Source organism: Schistocerca serialis, chromosome 4 (assembly GCF_023864345.2).
Source record: "Schistocerca serialis cubense isolate TAMUIC-IGC-003099 chromosome 4, iqSchSeri2.2, whole genome shotgun sequence".
NCBI classification, from domain to species: Eukaryota; Metazoa; Arthropoda; class Insecta; order Orthoptera; family Acrididae; genus Schistocerca; species Schistocerca serialis.
In genome coordinates this window covers 477156149-477182844 of record NC_064641.1, presented here as the reverse complement: position 1 = coordinate 477182844, position 26696 = coordinate 477156149, and the positions used below count along the sequence as shown (strand labels likewise).

Here is a 26696-nt window from a genome sequence, read left to right as displayed (position 1 = left end):
ATGCTCAAAAGCTGCTTTGAAATTGTGAAGCAAAGGAAAGTGTTTTCGAAGAAGAGAAATTTGCTAACATCAAGTATAGATTTAAGTGTCAGGAAGTCTTTTCTGAAAGTATTTGTATGGAGTGTAGTCATGTACGGAAGTGAAACATGGACTGTAACTAGTTTAGACAAGAAGAGAATAGAAGCTTTCGAAATGTGATGCTACAGAAGAATGCTGAAGATTAGATGGGTAGATCACGTAACTAATGACGAAGTACTGAATAAAATTGGGGAGAAGAGGAATCTGTGGCACAACTTGACTAGAAGGAGGAATCAGTTGGTAGCAAAGTTCTGAGGCATCAAGGGATCACCAATTTAGTATTTGGGGGCGGAGTGGAGGGTAAAAAATCGAAGAGGTAGACCAAGAGATGAATACACTAAGCAAATTCAGAAGGTTGTAGGTTGCAATAGTTACTTGGAGATGAAGCAGCTTGTGCAGGAGAGAGTAGTATGGAGAGCTGCATCAGACCAGCCTCTGGACTGAAGACCACAACAACAACAACTGGGTCTAGGGGCTGTGACTTGAGCCTGTGCTGAAGTGCTGTGGAACCCCCATGCAACAAATGGAACACTGTGCAATTCAAGGCCTTGTGGTGTGGAAGTAGTTTTGATTTGTCAGGCATTTCCACGTCAGGAAATGTTGGCACATCTAGTCATGACCTCAGAAAAAGTCCAGATGTTTCCACTGAAAGAGATTCCAGGAACCACTGTGGGCATTTCATGGCCACAAATGTGGTGGAGTTTAGTTCATACTTGAGATGATGGGATGTGAATTCTGACAGATGATTCATACTGTTCCCAACATTTCTGCTTTCTCTTTTTTATTAAAAACCATGCCTTTGCTAAAAGCCTCTTGAATGTTATTAAATGTCCATCGAAGGATGGTCTTTGTATTGTTGAAGTGTCCTTCAGTGCTATCCGATAGCTGTAGTTATTTCTTCAGAAGGTTGAGCACTTTGATTTTTCCTTTGAACAGCCAATTAAATGAGAAATTGCTCAAAAACGCACCTCACAAACTTTTTTCTGAAACGTAATTGTATTTTTTGCCATTGTTGTAGCATAATTTTTAGTCTACCGAAGAACTATAATAAACATGAAATACTAACCTTGAAGCTTGGTCTTTTTATCATGTGTTACCCTTTAAGATATGGCAAACACAAATGTTCCAGGATAAACGGCTGGTCTTCTGGACCGTCAAACACCCTGAGATTTAAGAAATTCATTGCACATTCTCACACATAACATGATTCATCTTGGGTACATGGAAATTTACTTTGGAATTAACACTTCTCAAACCAACATTTACAATGTTTTCCTGCGATGTGTTAGTAATGTAAACAATTGTTACATCACACTCATTGAAAACAGTTTGTTGGTATGAAGTATTGCATAGTCTTCATTCTAAAGCCTTTGTCACATTTTGCTGTCGACACATGCTGGTGTGTGCACTGTGTTTTGTTTTTGTAATGCCGCATTTTTTTTGCAACCGAAGTTTTATTTTGATGTTATTCTTTTTTTTATGTTTTTAAATTGCAGTATTATTCTGCAGTAGTAGGCTAAAGTAAAATTCTTTGTTAGATCATTAATTCTGACCAGTCAAAATTACAGAAATTTAACTAAAAACTAGAACAATGAAAAATTCTAAAAAATTCTTCGGTTTTTCCTGAATGAAAAAAGTTCCACGTTTTTCCCGTATTCCCCAGTCGTCCCAAAGTGTACACTCCCTGCAATATTAGTTGTCAGCCCCTGATAGTTTTATTTTTCCTACTTCGCAGGTGGTTATGGGCACTGAAGTCCCCCAATAGGAGGAAGGGTGGAGGCAGCTATTCCACTAGCTCATATGATATGATAATATAGATCTATCCGTCTGGGGGTAAATGGCCTAACAGACAGATAAGACATTAACAACCACATGTTCTAACACAATAGTTAGTGGAATCAGTTCACTGAAAGTGTCAAGAGCATATGAACTTGCAGACTTCTCAGATGCCAAGAGGGTTCTTGGCGTTAACACACTTTTTACAGTATGTGCGTAATTTTTACTAGCAGGGAGTTGGGTTTCTGAAAACCACGTCTCCTCTCATGCCATGTTACCTGCAGAGTAACTTGTCATTGACTGGCAGAGTTCGGCCAGGTGGCAATGGTAGCCATTACAGTTCCACTGAAGGGATGTTGCATTGAAATCAGAGAAAGCAGCAAAAAAGAAACAGGAGTAGAAATTACTTTGCTGCTGAACCACGCACCACCTGAATGTGTGATTCTTTACCAGTAATTCGTACACTCGACCTTGTCGGCTGAGGAGGGGAAAGATGGTGGGGGTAGGTGTGACGGAGGTGGGGGGGAGGGGGCCTGGATCAACTGGAGCAACAGAACTCTGTTTATCTTTCAGTTTGTCCTTGTCCCTCAACAGTTTGGGTTTGTGAGAGTAATTTCCTGTCACGGCTTGTGGACCAGAAGAGGACCATTCTTTTCTAGGCATCTTGCATGATAAAGTTTAAGAAAGAGAAGCTAACTCCAGCTGCAGCGATGGAGTGACTACCACTGGCGCTCTAGCTCTAAGGGTCGAGGGAGCTGATATCCCCCCTCCCAAATGAATAACAGACAGACATGTGGCTAGTGCCAGGAGTTGCTGTCCGAGAGCCCATCATCTCACTTGGTGTGGATTTTGACACAATGTTTGCAAAGTTGGACATCATATCAATTGGGTGGAGCCGTTCAAATCCTTTCTTACCATCTTGGTAAGAAAAGCAGTCAAGAATTTTTTTTCAGGATTTTCTTTTCCCTCTTGAAAACTCAACATGTCGGCACACAAGAATGGTGATTTCCTGGGCATTAACAAATGTAGGTCCTCTGCATGGATTACCCTCATGGGTTGTCCTTCTGCACATCCCCCAAGTAACCTCATTAGTAGTTTGGGAGGACATGTGTCCAAACTTCTCATACCTAAAACATCTCATACAAGGAGGAAAATAGGGGCTGACATCACACCTACAAACCAGGATCTTATCTTTCTCTGGTGAAACATACCCATCCAAGGCTAGGATGAAAGCTTCAGTGTTTACTCTATTATACTTACATTATCTCTGAATGTGATGAACAAAACTTACTCCATGCCGTTCGAGGTTATTACACAGTTCTTCACCTCTTTGTAATATTAGGCTCCGATGGAAGATGACATCTCGAATTCTGTTAAGTTTATGTTGACAAGAGATGGTAACTGGCACATCCCCGAGTTTGCCAAAAGCTGAAAGTGTCTGTGATTGGGCAACATTCAAAGGTTTGATCAACAGAGATCAATCTTTCATTCTCTCTAGTGCAACAAATTCTTAATAACCAATTTCAATATTTTCCACAAAAAAACAGTAGTTTGACTTTTGCAAAACATTCTCCATCGTATTTGAAACTACGAAGAAATGAGCACTAACTACCTCCATTTCTTCTTGCCTGACTCTCCGGCTCTCATCCAACGGCATAGTCAAAAATGGTAACACCATGGGTTTGTCGGCCTCTGCATTAAAATTTTGCTTTCTGTCTACCAAGATGGCCATGTCGGCATAGCCATCAGTACAGGTGAGTTTGACCCATTTCACTGCGTATTGTCTGCCCTTATGCTGCACACTTTTCCCTTACGCTGCACACTTTGATAGGAGGCTCTCGCCACGAGCACCACAGTAAAGGCTATCTGTTGCCTGGAATCCCACTGTCCCCTGATTGGACAGGTTCCTCTATATACATGAGGAGGTTACAATTCAGACATCAGCAGAGAGATCCTTGCATTGTCAGTGGGTGACAATCTTGAGGGTATGTGATGGCCTCCCCATGAAATGATTGGATATGGCACTGGATTTCAGGTACAAAGATAAACCCACTCTAATAGTAGGCGTAGAAGATCTCTGCAAAAGGTGCATTGATTATACACCACATAAGGTGTCCTTCCCCAAACTGCCCATAATTCTGTGAAATTTATAAAAGTGGAGGCCAAACCCTAAAAGGAGACCACCAGTAATTAAGCCAAAAAGGTTGAGGGGGAAAGATTGTGAAATGAGCTAAAACTATGGATGTCCTAGTAATAGCTGACACACCAACATAAAAGTTTGACCAGATTGAAGACTCCCGACTAGTCCTTTAAGAGATGAACTTTTTGGCACTTCTTTTACATATGTAGCAGCAACTATCCGTAAAATATTTCCATCTTTTGTCAAACCATTATTTTCTTTCTTAATTACCCTGTTCTCTTTCCAGGATTTTACCAGTTTCTTGCAAAACTACACCTCACACTGGTCAGTCTGATACCCCATTTGCCCATTTCCCACTCTTTGGGTACGAAAATTCTGACAAGAAAGAAAGCAATTAAATATTTATTTTTGAAAGCTAGACTTCACATTGGTCAATTTGATACTTCATTTGTCAATTCTTCAATCTCCAGTTTGCTACCAATGTTCAGACAAAAACCAGTTGTGTGAGCTATAGTGAAACATGTTTTCACTACACTCAAATATCTGATCAAAAAAGAAGCTTGACAAATTCAAGGCAAAAATATAGCTTAGGAAGAGTGGAAGTACAGGTGGTTCTTTGTCTGCATGGTATGCATTTGATGTCAAGAGTTTCATGTTATCTCGAGACATGCCGTAAGTAGGAGTTGACAGCGTAAACAGTGGAGTGTGCTGGTGAACAAAAAGAAAACGTAAATAACAATTTTTTTCTAAGTTTCAGACTTGCCTTAATGACTCCTCAAGTTGTTCTACCAAAGCACTGCACATTTCAATCACCAAGTCACTTCTTGATGTATGGTGCACTTTAAGGAAGTACAGTAAATTTCCGTACATATCATCAGTAGCTAAAAACAACAGGAGAATAACCAACTGGGTTGTAACTGGCTTACACACTCCAATATTTATATCGGTTTTAATTATTTTTAGACCAATTGCTTGTACAAGATATTCAAAATCTTATTTAACATTCTGGTAAAATCTGAAAAGGTATGTATCCAGCATCAGTTTATGAGATAAAATTTCTGAATCATTCTGCTCACTTAAAAAAAAGGTAAAAAAATCCTGATTTCTCTTGTTCTTTCTAACTTTATTCCTTGGGTGGCATAAAAGCAGCAGAGCTGCACTCACTCCCACTAGCTCGTGTTCATCCATTTTGTGACAATAATGTAGTCCTGTGTAAAAGCTTCTGGCCCAGAAATGTGTTGCTAGGCAGTAGTGGCCAGTAATGTTGTTTATGTATTGCTGCAAGTCATGTGGGCACCATGTTGCTGGACAACACTGTCAGAATGCATTGTCGGCAAAATACCTCAACATGAAATGCCAACACAATGGGAGGTCCAAGAACAGACTGTGGGCAGGACTGAAAAAACTGAACTTGACCATGACACTAAATTACTGTCCCATGCTTAAACTAAGTAAACAACTATTTTTACTTCATTACTTTCTTTCTGATACATTTTACTCATTGTGAGGACACAAATTAGTATCCAATGCACTATTTTGACACTCAGCCTGAGAGTAGCTCCCCATGTCCTATGGCACACTCTTTTTACTTTCGGTTTCGACCCCCCGCCCCCCTCCCATTTTTTGAGGCCTGCCTACTTCAACTCTGATTAATACTATTAAATTCTTCCTCTGGTGGGTTCACCCTTTTATGAAGCTGTGTTGAGGATCTTTTAAAATATACCAAGCACTATTAATGGGTTATTCTAAGACTTTCATTACTTGGTTCTCTATACAATCCTCACTTCCAAATGACCTATATGCAACAACACAAACGCTAGGGTAGAACAAGTGACAAACATACAATAAACTTATTGAAATTCTCTCTCTCTCTCAAGACCTTAAAAATTAAACAATTCTCAAAACAACACTATCAAGCAGTAAGCAGAAAAATCAACAAACCTGTACTTGACAATTCTTCATTTCCATCAGCAGTAGCATCTCTAAGGCGTATTCTTAGTTTCCAACCTTTTCCGGGGGAAGAAAGTTTCTCTTTAATATCTTCATTGACTATTGATGAAACTGAAGTATTTAATTGACCGTTCTCAGCAACTGTTATTGCTTCAGCGTTTCTTGCATTAGTGCCTTCATCTTGATTTACAGATAAATCTTCACTTCCTAACACTTCAATCTCATCTGCAGCTTCAGCTGCATGTGATGAAGCTTTTCCTTTTTTTGGCTTTTTGATTCTAAGTTTTGAGCTACTGTTCTTCCCTCTAAAAGAAGAAACAGGAGTATGCACTATGGCCTGTACTTCAATTCTGTCTGGTTTACATTTAATATCTTGTTTTGAAACCTTACCAAAATAATTAAAAAGATTGCTTTGCCTTCTTGTCTCTTCATCTGGGGATACATTGTTGTGAAAATTATTTTGTTTTTTCTTTTTCTGTTCACAATCAGATAAGCTACTTGAAACAGTAATTTCAATTTTTTTATCTGTAGACATCTCATCACAATTGATTTCACTTTCGCTCTCTGCTGTAGATACTTTTACATTGTTAAGAATACGGTCTGACTTTGTAATGGTAATATCAAGTTTTCCAAACATGTTATTTTTCTTCAAAGTATTTTCATCAGGCAACACAGGATTTTCTTCTAGCAGATTTCCACAGTCTGTAGACTTGATTTCATGTTTTACTGTTGGCAGAACTCTTTTGTCAGAATTGCGATCTTTTTGTTGTCTTAAAGCTTTAGGAGACACTCTTAACCGCTTGGCACCACTTCTTCCTTCTGCTCTGGCAGAGTCCCCCAAATCTGCCTTTCGTTTCTTTTTCTGTTTTTGACTGGAACTTCGAGATTCTTTAAACGCCTTTTTAGTAGCTCTCTTTCCCTTTCTTTTAACACCACCACCACCACCACCACCACCACAATTGTCGTCATCATCATCATCATCATCATCATCATCATCATCAACAACATTATCATCGTCATCATCATCATCCACACTATCTGATTCTACAATGACATATGAATGTTTCAGTCTTTTAATTTGCTTTGACGCTGGCTTCTCAAGTGCTGCCACTCTCTTCCTTTTACCAATATTCTTCATCCTCATTTCATGAGCAACATTGTCATCTTTGCCTTTCAATAAATTGTTGGCAGTTGCATCAGTATCCTTTTCCTGAGAGGTGCTATCCTTGCAGACATTATCTGCTACATTTACCCTCTGATTTTTCTCTGATGATGCTTTTTTTACCACCTGAGAAGTTAATGTACACGTTTCAGAGGATTCTTTTAATTGGATGTTCAATTTAACTTTCTGTACAAAAATATGACTATTTTGACTACTACTAGTCTCCATGCTGTCTGTGACTTCAAAGCTGTTAGCACAGATCTTCTCTGGAATGTGGAAATAATCAGCTATGCTCTTCATCCTGAAATCAAAATTAAGATACTATTATTTCAATTAAACATATGCACATGTGTCAAACATAGGCATGTGTGTTATCAAACAAACAACTGAATACACCATCTGTCCAAAAAGATTCAAAACTTATTTTATTGCTTATGTATAAGTGACACATACTATACTACAGCGGCAGCTGTACCCAACAGATGTGCATTCAACGAGTCAGTTGTGAGAAGGTAACATTAAGTAGTGGCCACACAGCAATAATGTGAAAACATTGTCATGTCACTTATTACAATGGAGCAACAACTCTAAGCCAAGTATTCAAGACATCTCCAGAATGTTTAAAAAAAATACAAACGTGTGCGCAAAGTTTGCAGCGCACAGCTTGACTCCCACACAAAAACAGCGATGCACGGACGCCTGCCTTGACTTGACTGAAATTAAAAACCCGGACAGTTCCTTTCTGCAAAAAATCGTTACACATGACAATACTATGTTATCAGTATGAACTACCACAAGACAACTAAGTTTAGAAATTCACTTTAATGACATAACCAACATTCAACTCAATGTGATGCGCAAATTGAATAAGAAGGACTTTTCTGACAGTTTTGCATGAATTTATGAATGGCCTGTGTTTTGTACTCTAATTTGGAGGGGCTGCACTACACACAGCACCTGAACCATTAAAACCACTACCTTGACTTCTCTCCATTTTTATTAATCCAGTCTTGAAACTTTTTGGACTGACAGGGTAGAACAAATGCTTTCAACAACAAAAACATACGGGTCTAACATGAGAGTAAAGAAATAATATCACAATTTCATTTTCAGAAAATAAAATTGCATTCATTTTCTGTGAGCATTCAAAAAAATTTAAAATTTTCACTTGCTATGTCAGTACTGTTATAGATCTAACTTAACAAATGGCATATCCTCCTTTTACACAGATCAACTCATGTGTATGATCATCACACAAAAACTGTTATGGACTTGAAGCAAACTCCAACATCCCAAGAATAAGGGATTAATTCTCCAATAAATCATGAAGAAAATGTCCTCTTTTTCTTCTGTATTTGTTATTCATATGACAGGGTCAACTAATTATGGGTAAACAGCCTAACATCAAGCCAACATTGTTCTACAGCCAGGTACCCCCCCCATTTCAGCACATACTGAACAATTAACATACAACATTTTTCCTATTGGAAGTATTTCCTCTATATATTGTGCACACTTTAAGCAGCCAATACTACGAGGGCTATGCCGAAAGTTTTTAGCAGTCTGTAAACCGTAAGGCGGAGGACAATGGGGTTGTTTTCATTCGAAAGAGCGACATTTTTGGACCTTGGGACGTGCGCGCGCAGCCCATGGCTAGCGGTGATCCCCCCACAGTGCAGTAAGAAAGCACAGGCAGTGCTGAGTCAGAGACGGGGCAGGATGGAGCTGTCGCGCCGCGACTTTTGCGCCATGATTTTTTACGATTATAAAAAGGGTTTAAGTGCTGAAGAATGCCATTCTTCTTTGCTGAGTGTTTTTGGTGAAGCTTCCCCTTCTAGGGCCACAGTTGGAAATTGATTTCGCGAGTTTTCGAGGGGTCGGCAGTCAATTGAAGATGAACCTCGTCCCAGTCGGCCAGCAACAGCTGTGACTCCCGAAAACATTGATGCTGTGAGAAAAATGATCAAAGAAGATTGTGGATCTTACATTTTGCGACACTGAAGGGACCCTAAATATTGGATCAACAGCAGCACAGACCATCGTTCATAGTCACTTAGGCCTTACTAAGAGATGTGCCCATTGGGTGCCATATTCCCCGACACAAAGCCAAAGGGAGGCAAGAGTGGACTGGTGTCGTTTCATGCTCGAAAAATTCAATGGAGGGAAGTCCCAAGACACCTACAATATCGTCACAGGTGATGAAATGTGGGTCTACCATTATGACCCTGAAACGAAGAGACAATCTTCTGTGTGGTGCTGCCCAGGGGAGGAACCACCTACAAAAGTTCGACAAAGTCGGAGCTCTGGAAAAGAGATGGTGACAACTTTTTTCACAAAGATCGGGCATCTCACCTCTGTGACCTTGGAAACACGCCGTACAGTCAATGCTGAATGGTGGTGGTGGCGGTTAGTGTTTAACGTCCCGTCGACAACGAGGTCATTAGAGACGGAGCGCAAGCTCGGGTTAGGGAAGGATTGGGAAGGAAATCGGCCGTGCCCTTTCAAAGGAACCATCCCGGCATTTGCCTGAAACGATTTAGGGAAATCACGGAAAACCTAAATCAGGATGGATGGAGACGGGATTGAACCGTCGTCCTCCCGAATGCGAGTCCAGTGTGCTAACCACTGCGCCACCTCGCTCGGTGCTGAATGGTACGTGAACGATTGTCTTCCAAAAGTTATAGCCACATGGAAGTCACAGCATCCAAAGTCCAAGAGTGGGCACCTTCTGCTGCATCATGACAATGCATCTGCACAGAGGGCTGCCAGAACGATGGACTTTCTGGAGACGGAAAAAGTGCGAGTGTTACCCCATCCCCCCTACTCACCTGACCTGGCCCCCCGTGACTTCTTTCTGTTCCCTACGACTAAGGAAAAAATTCGAGGGCAGCGGTTTTCACCAGATGAAGAGCCCATTACAGTGTACGAGAGTGCACTAAGTGACATCCCAAAAGAATCTTGGACTGACACATTTTCTAAGTGGTTTCAGAGAATGGAAAAATGTATACATGCTAATGGAGAGTATTTTGAAAAGTTGTAAACGTTTTTTTTTGCAAATAAATGTTTTTTCACATATTCTGCAAAAAACTTTCGGCACAGCCCTTGTAACATTACCTTCATGCTGAAGACAGTGTTGTTTTATTGCATGTAGCCCATTACAATCAACTTACTTAGAACTTCAGAAAGTAACCTACACTTGTCATCCTGTGCTATGCAACAAGCATTGCCAGAAGAGGGTGCATGCTCTAGGCTTCTGGCAGACACAGTTCTGCTACGGTACAGGTAACAGGTGCATTACAGTGTGCGATTAAAACTGCATGGCAACTGGAAACATACTTCAAAGCTGAATTATGTAAGACAGTATGATTCTTGTGGGCAAAACGTTTAAACTGTACACAGACCCACCATGAAATTTTAGTGCAGTTGTCTTCTGTCAGTATATAGAACACATACAGCTAAAACATGCTGGACCGGAAGTGGTACACTACAAACTTCATGGACTGGTTGATGTTCCCACTGGAGGAACAAACCATGTGTTATGGAGCAATGACCTCTTTCAGACAATGAGATGACAGTGTGCACGGGGATAATGCATCGAAGTACAACATACCTACAGACTTTTTTTGTCAGTTGTATAATTTCCCTGTATCCTGATATGACATGGTACTCAGTGAAAGACCAACTCCTCGCCTAGGTGTTGGATCCACTTTAAGGTGTCATGGATGATCTGAATCATCTTGTCTACTACTGGAAACATTTGGGGTACTGCCTGTAGTGCACTGAGGAAGTCAGAACAGATGAGGCACTTTGTTCTTTGATACCTCTGCATCCGCTCTAATGCTGCCGTAACTTCACACAACTGCGAATCATAATCTGTAAATTGTCCTGGATGGAGTGATCAAACAATCCTATCAGGGCACCAGTGGAACAACTTAGTGCCTTCCCTTGCTGGGAACCACCTGTACATGTAATGATAAAACTGTAGCACATACTTTTAGCTGAAGAAAACAGATTTGTAAAAAAACTTAATCTACAGTATAAGTTTTCTTCTACTGTGTCAAGTTTAAAATGACTTTGGGCCTCTGATGACACCTAAGTGGCAGTGCCTTTCATGCCTTTCGGATGTTTCACATGTTCAGATCTGTGAGACAGTTGGAAGCATGTATCCTGAATGGCTTGATGGCATGTAGCCAATTCCTGAACAATGTGGGAGTCTACACTAAATGGTAATAACTTGGACAATGCCAAGATTTCCAGGGACTATCAAGCCAGGAAGATGTGCCACCAAATTCTGAATGGGGGTTGACCAGCCTCTACACACAGAACAAACTGAGTTGGCCTGATACGCTCCTGTCAATATCTGAATGTCCTCATGGTGGACAGCATCTAATATCTTGAGGTAGGAGGCATTTACTGATTGATAAACCACACTGTCATAAACTAATCATGCTCTGAAAAATACGGAAGATGGGGCCCGACAGCTCCCCATAGATTTCCGCCATGGCAATTGAAAATATTCAATGATATGATGCTCTTTGTTTACCCAAAAACTGCACATTGTCCTTAAGATTAAACACATTGGTTCCCCATCATGAGCTCTGGTTGGTTAAAACTTCAACAAGACTTCTCTGGTGAGAACCTAAACCTGTGTTATTGACACAAATTTCCGGCCTCCTGATTCTCAACTGTAGTTGCCTCATTGTCAGTGACTGGAAGAAGAATAGAAGATCACGAAGTCACATACAAAGAACTTTTAACAGGGCTTTTGACTGCAGAGGAGACGCCATTGATAGCTATTATGAACAGTGCAGCACTGACAAGGAGACCAGACCTTCAGTCAATCAGATTTTCATAATTTTTTTATTTCTGGCATGTGAAGTTCAAAACTTTAATATCAATCAGTGAAAGCTGCTCGATGCAACTATGAAAAGTTCTCGAGAAAACAGACTTTAAAGATTTCCGAGGATCTTCAGTTCACTAAAATTAAAGTAACTTTCACCATGGGCTGCATGACTCACTCAGCAATATTGGTAGATGGTAATCAGGCATTCAATGGATGGCTGGTTTGACTTTTGCTATGGTCTTTCATTTCATTCCATTTTTTTGTTTATTTCGAATACCTACATCATTTAAATATAAAATTCATGAAATATACGATAATTAACTCACATCTAATAAATAATCATATTTTCTCAAAAATACACTACTTCCTGTTTTTAATTACAAATCACACGCACAGCAAATACAAATTCTGAATTATCAATATTTTATAAAATATTTATTAATAAAGATTGTTTAAATTATTAACAATCTAAGTGATATGTAATCAGAAACAAGAGGCGGAACATTTTTCGTTAAAAAATCATTATATGTGTTAATTAACATATATTTCATTACTATTATATTTAAATGATGTAGATATTCAACCAGAACAAAGAAGATCATAATAAGATCCGAACCAGTGCTCTAACGATCACTCAATTACCGATCTCCAACACTGCCCAATGAGCTATGCAGCCGGTCATGACATTCACCTGAATTTTATTGAGTTAAAATCCATCAAAATCTTCAAGACAGATTTTCTTGGGAATTATTCACGATTGCTTGAATCTGCTTTGGTTAAGTGATATTCGAGATCTGAACTTCATGTACCACAAATATGAAAAACAACAAAAATGTGTTTAGCCAATTGGTCTCCTTGGGGATCTAATTCTCAACAAAGCAGTCAGACAAGACATCATCAAACTGATAGCGAAAGCATTTTTCCCTGAGGAAGGACCAAATAAGAAGTAGCAGATATTCATGTAGTTGCCATTCATGAAGGTAGTAAAGGAAGTTGTATGTCCAAGCTGTGTCATACACCTTCTCAAGGCATATAAAAACAAAGATGATGTGACTTACCAAACAAAAGCGCTGGCATGTCTATAGACACACAAATATACGCACAAAATTCAAGCTTTCGCAGCCAACGGTTGCTTCGTCAGGAAAGAGGGAAGCAGAGGGAAAGACGAAAGGATGTGGGTTTTAAGGGAGAGGGTAAGAAGTCATTCCAATCCCGGGAGCGGAAAGACTCACCTTAGGAGGAAAAAAGGACAGGTATACACTCGTGCACACACACACATATCCATCCGCACATACACAGACACAAGCAGACTGTGTGTGTGTGTGTGTGTGTGTGTGTGTGTGTGTGTGTGTGTGTGTGTGTGTGGGCGCGCGCGCGCGCGCGCGCGGGTGTGTGTGTGTGTGTGTGTGTGTGTGTGTGTGTGTGTGTGTGTGTGTGCGCGCGAGAATGTATACCTGTCCTTTTTTCCCCCTTAGGTAAGTCTTTCCGCTCCCGGGATTGGACTGACTCCTTACCCTCTCCCTTAAAACCCACATCCTTTCGTCTTTCCCTCTACTCCCCTCTTTCCTGACGAAGCAACTGTTGGTTGCGAAAGCTTGAATTTTGTGTGTATATTTGTGTTTGTTTGTGTGTCTATCGACATGCCAGCGCTTTCGTTTGGTAAGTCGCATCATCTTTATATATATATAAAATCCACACACACACACAACACGCAAGAAAACAGATCTAACAAGAAAGGAACTGGTCTTTGGCGGCAGAGTTTGATGTAGCGTGGTATAATGAATCTGATCTGGTTCTGGAGAGCTGATTCCATTTCCCACATGGAGAACAGAAGATCGTAGAGCTCTTCATAGCACGAGAAAAGACAGAGCCTCCTCATCTTCACAATTCTACGGAACATCTGAATCTGATGAGTTTGTCTGAATGACGAAGTTACGTTAAAAAATATTCAGCTAAATTTGAGCCATGTCTTTGGGCAAGTCCATCAAGATGCCATTCCTCAAAAAGGCTCTAAGGGACAGTGTACCTTCATTGCCTGAAATCCTTCTCACTGATTCCCAAATGTGTGTAGCAAAGTAGACCGATTAATGGATGTCACAAATTCCTTCCAGAATTTCCTCTTCCGTTCTTTTATCACTTGCCTTGTTGTTGTTCACACAATCCAGAAAACATGAAGGTTTTCTGTTGCTGTACAATGTTTGAACTTCCGCAAAGTTGCATGCCTGGCTCTGATTGCTGAGTGGCATTCTTCATTCGACCAAGAGACACGTCATCATCTGAGGTGGTTGCTAGACTACGGAATGGATTTGGCAGCACTTTGGTGGATTACATGGGTAATATGGTCCACCCCCTGGGCACTTTCCTGTTGTTCAAAGACGGCATTCCAACTGTATTGTATCCAATTTGCCTTCTGAAGCATCCACCTTTTGTGGTCTTCTGTCTATCACTGACCTATTCACCAAGTGGATCCACAATGGAAACTGGTTGTTCAAGTACAAATCTGTGCCCACTTCCCACTGCACAGTCTGTAAGAGCTAGAGAACAGAAGCAAAAGTCAATTGCAGAAGACAGCCCTGTAGCAATAGAAAAATGTGTGATCTGACTGGTGTACAAAAGGGATATACCGTCTAAATGGGGTAAGTCACTCAATGATTTGACCCCAGGGGCATCTGGTAGCTGAGCCCTACAGCATGTTGTGTGCACTGAAAGTCACTCATTAGGAGTAATGGGCAGATAGGGGAGAGGGGGTGGGTGCCTAGAAAAGCTCTGTCGGTACATTTTCATGGAGCAAATCATGTGATGCACGGTACAAAGAACACACTGCAATCTCTGCAACTGTGAGAATATAATCTGCAACTGCTTGTAAGTCAGTGGGAAGGGTAACTGGAGAGGTTGGTACCTGTCATTGACAAAAACAACCAGCACATCCTTAGCTCTTTCTTCGGTAAGACTGTCCTCCTCGAAGGGGTGGTAGTCTCTTAACATTGGCATGCTAGTGACTCTAAAATGAATTTCTTGTAAGCAGATACAGAATGGTCTCTCATGGGCCAAGAGCAATTCTTCCAAATGTGACTGGAAACCATTTAAGTTCCACTGCAGCATAGGAGTCCCTATGGGAGCGGCTGATCACTGCATTACTCTCTCTCAGTGGTGGTGATTTATCCAAGCAGTCGGGGTAATATTAGATGGTGCCTGGCTCTGGTTCCTCCATATGGATATCAGTATCCTTTGGCTGCATAGGTAAAGGGGACAGCTTCTTGGACCTCTGCTGTTGTGCACTGGTATGTGGCTGAGGTTCCAAATCCTTTGCTGATGACTTCCGAATGGTTTCAGCGTCACATACAGCTTTTCCCCTGCAGGTGCATTTTTAAGTGCATGTATTTGTACTTGATTCTGAGGTCTGGCTTTGTGTGGAGGCATCACTTTTTTAATGAGTGGCTTTGTAAGGGCCGGTGCAGACGTAACAAATCCCGGAGGTTGCAAGCTCTTTTAGCTTCAGTTACCACTGACCAGAATCTCAGTTGTCATAACTGACCTGCTCTTGCCAAAGTAAAAGTGGTGTCTGCCAGAACATGTGATTCTAGATGACCGTTTGAAGTTAAGTTCTCGCATCTCCATCGTATCTACTATCACAACTTGGTTACAATCTACATATTTATACATTCTTGCTACACCCTATCCATAAGTAGCCAATGCCATTACTAAATTAAGACAATTTAAAATGGCTTGGTCAATCAAAAGCTGCAAAAACAATGTTCTATAACTTGTTGGTGCAATTTCTCAAAATTAGAAATGACATTTGTCCATTAAGAGTGCAAAACCTTCAATCATTTTTTTTCTTTTTATTTATTTATTATTTATTTATTTACTTACTATACAATCCTTTAACTGAATGGGTAACCCACACAACAGTTAGTGTGACAATTTTAATTGTATAACAGAATCATAATAATAAGTTAAAGCCAGCCCCATACTCAGGGAATACACATTACGCAGATGCCACACTCCCGCACTGTAGTCCTGTGCAAGGTCTTAGCAAAAGTGATTTGCTGTTACTTTCCCCAATCTTTTACATAGGTTAGGTGTGCATCTGCGTCATTCGCATGACTGTGATGAATGCTTGTCCAGCATAATGTTGTGTTGTTACACAATTGGAAGGAACTGGGTGAAATGCAATGTCTGAACATAGCCTACTCATCTTTAATAGCAGCAAGGGGTGGTTGTAGTTTAGTGTCTCCTGGTCCTTCCAATGGGCTGACCATCATTGACAGAGTCACATGCCCTCACTTCATGAGGCATTGCAGAGATGTATGCCATTTAACCCAGGACTTTGGTGCAAAGTCTTTTGATCAGGAACTGTATGCCACCACCTCTTCTCTTCTTGATGTCCACATATTAGCAACAGAAATTTCTACTACCTCCATGTCAAGCGCCAATACACAGGGGTGTGTGTGTGTGTGTGTGTGTGTGTGTGTGTGTGTGTGTGTGTGTGTGTGTTGGGAATTTTGGCTATGGAGGTGGATAGCAAAATACTGGATGTATAAAAAGGAAACGTTTTCTTAAAACTAGAACTAAACTCCATTATCAGGCCCTAAGGATCAGATGATGACAACCAGTTGTGTGTTATGCTCTGCCGTATGGCATCATGCAAATGCCGTATGGAGAGGCACGAAGTCAGCACACCACACATCTGGTCACTGTCGATATCCATATCTTGGAGTCACTATTTCTCATTCAAGTAGCTGTTCAGCTGAGATCACGAGGCAGTGTAGGCCCCTTTCAGATCCTTCCAGGAAGGAAAAATCCCTCGAAATACTGGGAAGTGGACCTGGGTCCTTTGCACGAGTGTCATTCACACTGGCAACTTGACTACTTAGCGGACAAACATTCTAAAATATATAATTACAAATATTGTACTATTTTATCTGACAGTACCTTGTTATGTTTATAGCTGGCTTATTACGATGGAGAAAAGGCAGAACATCTTAAGTAGAGCACTTTTTTCTTCTTTGTTAGTATTTGGGATGCACATACCTGAAACAGATTCCCAATATTTTCACATTAGAAATTATAGAAAACATTCTTTTAGCAAGAAAGCAAAGCTGTAAAAATTTAATATCAGATTCTAGTTCCATGTGGCATCATCTTGTTCAATACGAGGTAATGTATCTGTCAAAGTTCAAAACCAATACACAAAGATTTAATAAAATCCAACTGAAACAAAGCTTAATTGTTTGTTTTATTTGATGAGAGTATTAATACATTTTGGTATAACATGAAATAATCCATTATCTGTGTACAAAAACTGGGTGATTTTAATTTTGTTTGAAGGATAAAAATAGAGAATTTTTAGCTGTGGAATGCTATTGCTTACATCTGCAAACAGCACATGCGTGACGGATGCAGCATAGTGCGTTGAAAGTCAGGTGGTTGGAAGAGAGAGAGAGAGAGAGAGAGAGAGAGAGAGAGAGAGAGAGAAGCTAGGAGAATTTAGCTGCAATGGATGTAATCAATGGCTTACTTCCAATTCTTCAGGAGAGTTGCTGTTTCCATTTTATGCATGATATTTAAACAAGTCCTGCCATCGTCTTCAGAAGCTGTGAGTTGTGCCATTGCAACACTGGACTCAAAACCATCAGGTCAATTGTCCAAATATTGTACACAAGATGGAAAAACAACTTGGCTGAACACCCAGAAGCATATTATTAACCAAGCATGCAGAAAAAAACCTGATAGATCACAACGGATATAAGCATTTCACCACTCATTGGTATATTGGAGGAGAATGGCCAGACGAAATTACATATTCATCACTTAAGTAGGTAGGAGTGCTCACATTTATGCATACAAGAAACAACACCTCCACCACTGCACAAATGAACTTTCTTAATTGCTGGTGCTACTATTTGCATGGCCCAAATAGAACTTCATATGGCAAAACCATTCACTTAGCTGATTTTAATATCAGAATATAGTCTCGTGCACTTATCGTGAGGATATATAGGCAGTGATTAAATTGTATCCAGTCACTGCTGTTCCCTCTGTTGTTCAGTAGTAACTTCAAAAATGATTAGGAATTCAATAACAATTGTCTACATTGACACCAGATTACGCCAACCGTGGCAAAAACACATTTTGTGTCTGTAAATAGTAGTATTTTATAAAATGAAGTCCATACCTATGCAGCTATATCCACAACAGGCCAAACAGATTAGGAAATAATCATAGTATTAATGTATCACAATCACTGTTGTCCTTGCATTTTAAGTTCTGACAAGAACAAATATCAAATCAACGATGAAATTGTTGGAGAATGTAGTGTGGTAATACTACAGCAACTGCTCAATATTTTAAGCTGCTGAGGAATGGGACAGATTTTAAACAGGATGTTTCTGAATCACAAGTCTAGTTCCTTAGAGCATTTCCACATCACCTCATTAGGAAGAATAATGTCAAAGAAACTATAATTAGATGATGGCCATGTGTTAGCTGCACAAAAATGGTCAGTAACAACTCTAGCATGTATGAATGACAGGAAATTTAGACGAGACAGTAAAATGCAACCAATAATATCCAGTTTGCTCTGCAGAGTATCCACTTTGGCAGGCTCCTTTTAAGGACTATTCTTTCAGAAGGAAAGTATCTGATTTTGATGCAATGGTACCTAAATATTTCACATTATTTTTTAGGGCTGACTGGAGAAGGTCCACTCTCAAGCTATTTCATTTGAATATTAAGTTGCAATTGAAATTTCATGACTGAGTGAGAATCTAACCCGGATTTTCTGCTTCTTGTGAGCGGTCGCCGAAACCATTAGGACATCCAAGTGCATCCAGGTCTGAATAAAGGATGAGCGAGTGTGATTTATCCTCCTACAAGGGGTATACATGAAATTTAATTTAGGTTTGTTAGGTGTTAATATTCCCTGGAAGTCCACTAATACCACAAGGTGTGTTAGAAGCAAGTACACTAGTGGCTTACACATGTACTTAGGAAGAGCACCAACATCTGAGCAAGGCTGACACAAATGGTGTGCAGCATGTGTCCTATAACACTGTTTCACTCCAACAACCACCCTTCCCAGTAATACGTGGATTGTCTTGAGTTTGAGATTCTTTGGACAGAACTCTGTAGCATTCTTGCGATCCTCAATTATCACAAAACACAATATGTTGCCATTACATCTAAAGGTTGTTAGTGAAGACAGCCCAGAGTCTACAGGCTGGCCGCACTGACCAGCTAGCCCAGAAGGCATTTATTTATGTACACACATTTCACGGATCCCCAATGTGAGTTTTTCATTCTAATGTAGGACAAATCAGCTCCAGTATTACAAAGGATATTAGTATAAATGAAGGTTTATGTACTAGTAAAAATTATCTCAATATTGAGCAGACAATAACAATTACTTAGAAACATTTTGGCACTATGTCATTAACTTTATTAGATGATGAGATTTCTACAGTTCTACAAAAAACTGAGGCTTCATCGAGACAAAAGAGTCCCCATCAGCTCTTGTACATACAAGGTACCGGGGTGAATAAGGTTCACTGCCATCCTTAGCCTGGCATTCCTTCCTTGGTGAGGCAAGGGGGGGGAACAATTTAGGATCATACTTCCTTGCATTGTACAGAGACTTTGAACACTTAGAGACTGCTGGCATTTGATCACCAGCAAGTGATGACAAGGTACGCTTCATCACGCATTATACCCCCTGATGCCACCCACTCCAACCAGGGGCCCTCACCACCTGGCAGGATGGCCATTGCCGGGAGTCCCGATGCCCCAGGATGGCGGGCATCTACTCCCTGGCATACGTGGAGAGTTAACGGTGGAGGTATCAATGGAGCGATCCCTGTGTACTCGGGGCTACACCCAACAGTGTACATGACGGCCCCATCACAACAGACTGGCTACCGTGCTGGATACGAGGTGCAAAGAATTCCATGGCCCTCATCAGTGCAGAAAATGACACTGCATAGTGGGTGGAGGAAAACGCACCCAGGAAGGTGTCCTCACTCAAGAGATGGAGGATGAGCAGGACTGCAATGCCATGATGAGAAAGTGGGCTACAGATCTCAATGCACAATGGACACGATGCACCATGTAAGGCGCCCTTCCCCAACCAGCTCGCTCTTGGGAAACATTTTGAAAAATGGAGGTCAAACCCTATAGGAGACCATCACATAAAGGCTGAAAGGTGAGAGACTCCTTTTAGTCACGTCTTACAATAGGCAGGAATACCTCGGGCCTATTCTAACCCCTGGGCCCGCAGGGGTGAGGGGGGGTGGGGGGGGGGGGGAGGATGATGCACCTTCAGTAATAAGAACTCCCTTGCTCAGTATGCTGAGCATCTCACCAAGGTCTTCACAGAAAGGCACTATACCCTACATATTGCCCGCAAACAGATCTCCCATGCCATTTCCCCACACACGTCCAATCCTCCCACCACCCCAAGGAGACAAGACACAAAAAAGGGTGCTCCCTTAGACATCCAGTATGACCCCGTATGACCCCGGACTGGAACAAGCGAACCACATCCTTTGCCAGGGCTTTGATTACCTATCATAACACCTGGAGGCAGCCAAAAAAAAGGGTGCTCCCTTCACCACCCAGTATGATCCGGACTGGAACAACTGAATTACATCCCCCAGGGCTTTGATTACCTATCATGTCCTGAAATGAGGAACATCCGACCCGGGATCCTTCCCACCTCTTCTCAAGCGGTGTTCCATCGCCCACACAACCTCCACAACATCCCAGTCCATCCCTATGCAACTCCCAACCCCAGCCCTTTGCCACAACGACAACACTCTGGCGTACAGTGTTCATCTCTCTCCCCACCAGTACACTACTATTCCTTCGCCTTTCCTTTCCCTTCTCTTCCCTTCCCTTCCAGATTGCTGCTAGTGTCCTATGTGATAGTTGCATTTTGGCCCGAGCTGCCAGAGTTGGTGGTTGTATGTGCATGAGGTGTGGTTGCTTGTGTGTATGAATGGTGTGTGTTTCTTTTGTTGATGAATGCTGTGGTCGAAAGCTTTGTGTAAATGTATTAATTGTGGCTGCAACTTAACATTCTTCTTTACAGTAAGTAGCCAATCCATCTCTTCCTTCACTGCTGATATTCCTACCTGGAGTTTCCACAGTTTGATTTTGCAGAAGGGTTAATGGCACACACATTAGCTAACAGTGGAGGTAATCCATTTGTCTTGTTTTAAGGTCACTATATACACTATTTCTTTCTTAGTTAAAGGAGTCGTTTACAACAAAACTGTTGGGGCATTAGTTTCAGGCAGCCAACTTCAGCAAGGCAAGGCATATGCTGGCCAACCACCTACACAATTTTGCAGTTGGGCACTGCAATGCTGGCAAAACATTCTGCAACACATCAGTCTACCGTACTGGTGGGTTGCATTGCTAAATGCTCTAACATACTGCAACACTTTACAACTAGCTACTTGACCTCCCATCATATCACACATGGCCAGGGCAGGTATATATGCCTCAATTCAGCCAGTAGCTTAATTCCATTGGCACCACACATTTGTCTGGCACATTTTCCATGCTAGACACCTATCGGATGTACAACCAAGCAGCTACATCATCAACCACCACTGTCAACTAGGCAGAGCCATTGGTCTGTGAGTTGTCAGGTAGCGCTTATAGTATCAGGCTTCAAACTGGTAACACCTAAGTGAGGCCTCTCACAGGATGCCAACCTTTGAGGGTCCTGGGTTAAATTTAGGGCATCTGCACACCCCTGTAAACAGTTTTAGGCTGTGGACAGAGAAAGCCAAGCCCTCCATAAGCATACTGTGCTGCAGAGCAGACACCCATCTTGTGTCAGGAAAGCACTGGCACTGCCAGCCACAGATACTCTGTCTCAACAGTCTGCTGCCTCATTGAACTCACTGCTGCTAGCCGTGGTAAAGATTTGGGCCGAAGCAGTCAACATACTGTACAAAGCCACCAAATAATAAACTATGTTTCATTCCGTCAGCTTCCTTCACTCTGGACTCACCATGGTTCTATAAGATCCCGCCCCACAGGCTCCTGCACATGCCATTCTGTGAGCAAAAGTGATCATCCTGAAACACAGTCAGTGTAATGGTCAACGTGAATGCACCTCTAAAAAACACACAAGAGAATATACACTGATAGGCCAAAACAATTTAACCACCTGCTTAACAGTTTGTTTGCCTGTCTTGGGAACAAAATTCATCACTGATTCTGTGCATCAGGGATCTGAGTTTGTTGGTACGTTTGTGGACATATGTGGCATTAGATGTCAACACACAAGGTCATGTTGATTTGCGTAAGTGGTGATGGTGACCAATAGCGACCCAGATGGGTTCCATAGGATTTACATCTGGCGAATTTGGTATCCGAGATGTCAACGGGAGTTCACTATAATGCTCCTCAAACAACTATAGCATGATTCTGGCTGTGAGACACAGACAATTATACTGCTGAAAGATGACATTGCCGTTGGGAAAGACATCAAGCATGAAGGGATGCAGGTGGTTCGCAGATGTCAGTGTGTCTTCGATTACCACCACAGGTCCCATGCAAGCATAGAAGAATGTCTCCCATAGCATAATACTGCTCCCACCAGCCTGCGTCCATGGCACGCTGCACGTTTTGAGCTGGTATTCACCTCAATGACGGCGTTTGTGGAGACGACCACTGACTTGGTGTAGCAAAAATGTGATTGAGCTGAAGAGTGACATTTCCACTGATCAACAGCTGAATCCCAATGGTCCTGTGCCCACTGCAGCCTTAACTGATGATGCCATTGGATCAACATATGAACACATAGGGGTGGTCTGTTCAACAATTTATGATGAACCTTGTGCTCTGAAACACTTGTGCGTGTACCAGCATTGTGCTCTTTTGGCAGAGATGCCACAGATCTATTCTACTTTACAGACCATCTATTCTATTTTACAGAGTAGACAAGCCTCTGACCCCACGTTTTGTGAAGAGTCATGGATGTCCAATGATTTAGTGCATAACGATAGTTTCTCTGTCCTCCTACCTCTTCCCACAGATGCTCACGACATTAGCACATGTACATTCGACCAGAATCGCCGTTTATGAGATACTCACTCACAAGCTCTGCATAATAATAATCTGTCCTTTGTTGAAGTCATTTATCTCAATGGATCTCCCAACTTAGAGCCTATTTCTTCGCTATGGTGACCCATGTCGATGTCTGTTCTGCTTACATACTTTCGTTACCACATCACATGTCCGCATCGTCACTAGGCGGCATCCAACACTGCAGTGGACAGTGATCACAATGTTTTGGCTGATCAGTGTACGTATTGTGAAACTGCAGTCATAATTTCATGCTGTCTCAAAGGGGTGTAACATGATGTTCTTGGATGTACACAGTGTATGATTTTCACTGCTGATATTCTTCAAAATTTGCATGCTATCCCAGAAAATTATACAACACATTAGAAAACGGAAACAGCAAAATAATGCTAACTGCTAATTTAGATACATTTTTATCATCATGATGAGACATAACTCTTAATGTTCCTGCTGCTGATTTTTATATTGTCTGGAGAATGCGATTTTTTCAATTCAGCTTACAATCTATGTGAAAATCCAAAAAGTTAGAGGAGTACAAGGTCTCTACAGTAGGTGACAGTCCCCCAAAATTATTGACATCCTTCAGGGAGGCAACCACAATAAAACTATTCTGTCTAGTCTAAAGAATCGGAAAACTGGTAGAGGCTGACCTCAGCATAAATCAGACATCCAGAGAAATTTGGTCATCCTCTGACTTATCTTGGGCAATAGATTACAGAAGGATAAACCTATGTTTCTAGCCTCTGAATATTTAGAGGAAGTTTTTAATAATGCTGACTGGAATAAACTCCTTTAAATTCTGAAGATAGCAATGATAAATACAAGAAGCAAAAAGTTTTCCATAGCTTGTACAGCAAACGGACCACTTTTGTACAAGACTGAAGAGAGGCATTTGATGAGAAAGGGATAGACAGTATTGTATCCTATCCTCCACGTTAATCATAGTGTAAACTGAGCAAGTAATAAAGGAAATCAAAGACGAATTTGGAAAAGCAACTTAAGTCCATGGAGAAGAAATAAAAACCTTCTGCTTTACTAGTTCTCCCAGAGATGGCAAGGGACTTAGAATATCACTTGAATGGAATGGGTGTGTCTTGAAGAGAGCATATATGACGGATGGACATCAAACAGTTCACACATGAACATAATAGCAGTTTCTGATGTACGTTGCTGTAGAGGAATGTTGAATATTGGATGGGAAGATTGAATAACCAATGTAGAGATACAATGAACTGAATTGGGGAAAAGACAAAATTATGGCAGAACCTGACTAAAAGAAGGGATTGGTTGATAGGATACATCTTGAGGCATCAAGGAATCATTTATTTGCTAACGGAGCAAGTGCATAGGGTAAAATTGTAGAGGAAGACCAAGGTTTGGCTACAGTATGCGAGTTCAAATGGATATATAGTGCAGTACATATGCAGAGATCAAGTGACTTGCACAGGATAAACTAATGTGGAGAGTTGGCTCAAACCATTCTATAGACTTAGACGACAACGATGACAACTTTCTTTAATAACTGGTTTTCAGGAGTAGCATTAATTTCTTTTGGGTTCATGTGGTTGTCTGGATGAGAGTTGGCTGTGAACCACGCCAAAATTTCTTTCAGTTGACACATTATCCATCACAACGCTTGTGTCATCAGCAAATATAGTAAAATTGCACTTTTGCATATTGACAGAGTTACTTGATTCATATACGTAAGATTCGCCAAGGGCTGTAGGACAGTTCCCTGAGGAACTCCATACTGCCCTAAGGACCACATTCTATCTTCCAGATTTATTTGAACACATTACTTATTGATACCAGATTCCATAATTGTGGGGTTTCTCTATGAATCTCTAGGATCTAGAGATCTTTATCAGACAATAGCAGATTCCAACTGACAACCCCGTATTGTTTAGTTACTTCAAGACAACACCTATGAATGGGAAAATGGTTTTATACATAGATAAATGGGAAAATGGTTTCATACATAGACACCTTCCTGACAGCCAAACTATCTTTCGTTAATGATATTCACGTTCAAAAGATGCTACACATACTGTTTCATTTGGAAATACAATGATGGGGAAAAAATTGCAACACCAAGGAGTTGTGCAACATAAACAAAAGTTGGTAGCCGTGTTCCTACATCTGAAAGATAATGTCTATTCAAATTTTGCACCATTCACATAAAGAGTAGTGCTAGTAGTGCCACTATGAGGTTGCCAATCAGATTTGCTTCAAATGCATGCCGTAACGGTCATGAGCCTTTGTTACCTTTGAGATTGGACATGGTGAGTTGACGTTAGTCAAGAATGCCTTTAAGGCGACAAAGATGCCATTATCAATACCTCACTGAGTTTGAACAAGGCCATGCAATAGAGCTACGAAATGCTGGAAATTCATTCTGCGATATTGCAGAAATACTCGGCAGAAATGTAGCCGCAATGCATGACTGCTGGCTGGAGTGGTCATGAGAATGTCGGAAGAAGACCGGGTTCCAGATGTCGACACGGCAATACAGAGAGGAAAGATCATCGTGTCCAGAGTATGGCCCTACTTCAAAGACAGCTCCGCGCTAGGCGCCTTGTAGCGTGCATTCTTCTGACCCCAAAATACCGCCTTTTGTGACTTCAGTGGTGTCATGTGAGAGCTCATTGAAGAGCAGGCTGGATGTCTGTTGCATTTTTGATGAAAGCTGGTTTAGCCTCAATGCCTGTGACGGCTTTTTATTGGTTAGGAGGAGGCCAGTTGAGGACCCACAACCAACATGTCTGCGGGCTACACTCACTCGGACCTACACCTGGAATTATGGTCTGGGGTGTGATTTTGTACGACAGCAGGAACACTCTTGTGGTTTCCCATGCATCCTGACCACAAATCTGTACTTCAGTCTAGAGTGTGGACCTGTTGTGCTGCCATTTGTGAACAGCATTCCAGGGGGTGTTCCTACTATAACACTTGCCCACATACTGCTGTTGTTAACCTAACATGCTATGCAGAGTGCAAATCTACATCTACACCTAACCAATACGTTGCCTTGGTCTGCTCGATCACCATATCTGTCTCCAATCAAGCATATATGGAACATCAGTGGACGACAGGTTCATCCACAAACAGCATTAACTGTTCCTGTATTGACTGACCAAATGCAACAGGCATGGAATTCCATCCCACAAACTAACATCCAGCACCCCGTACAACATAATATACACACATCCACATGCTTGCACTCAGCATTCTGGCAATTACACCAGTTATTAATTTACCAGCATTTCACATTTGCAATGGCTTTTCTCCTGTTTACATTAATCTGTGATCTTGCTATGTTAGTCACTTAACTATATTACCTAGACAAATGCATTCCCAAAATTTCATTAATCTACATTAATTATTTTATGGCATTGCAATTTTTTCCTGTCAGAGTAGATAGGGTGATATGTTTGGGACACTTGTTCCATCTCCACATTTGAAAAGTGGTCCGACTACAGCATACTTCATTACCTCTGTATTCTCTCCTTTGTGCTGCAAGGTATTGAATACATAAGACCTTGTTCATTTCATTACAGCATGCTTTCAATAGCTTGCTTAATATACCACTACTATCTACGGAATTGGCTGGTTGTGGGTTAAGGGGCTAAACTGCAAGATCATCAGTC

The 26696-nt window shown here is 41.2% G+C and overlaps 1 protein-coding gene across 1 annotated transcript in view; it reads right to left on the bottom strand.

Moving 5' to 3' along the window:
• The window catches only part of LOC126474546 (ATPase family AAA domain-containing protein 5), a 156970-nt gene that overhangs the window by 99722 nt on the left and 30552 nt on the right, over positions 1-26696 (bottom strand). The window contains exons 2-3 of the mRNA XM_050102019.1: positions 16885-16983; positions 5936-7407 (exon numbers count right to left, since the gene is read on the bottom strand). Of these exons, the coding sequence (XP_049957976.1) occupies positions 5936-7406 (1471 nt within the window). The 5' untranslated portion in view covers position 7407; positions 16885-16983. The remainder of the gene's footprint in view (positions 1-5935; positions 7408-16884; positions 16984-26696) is intronic.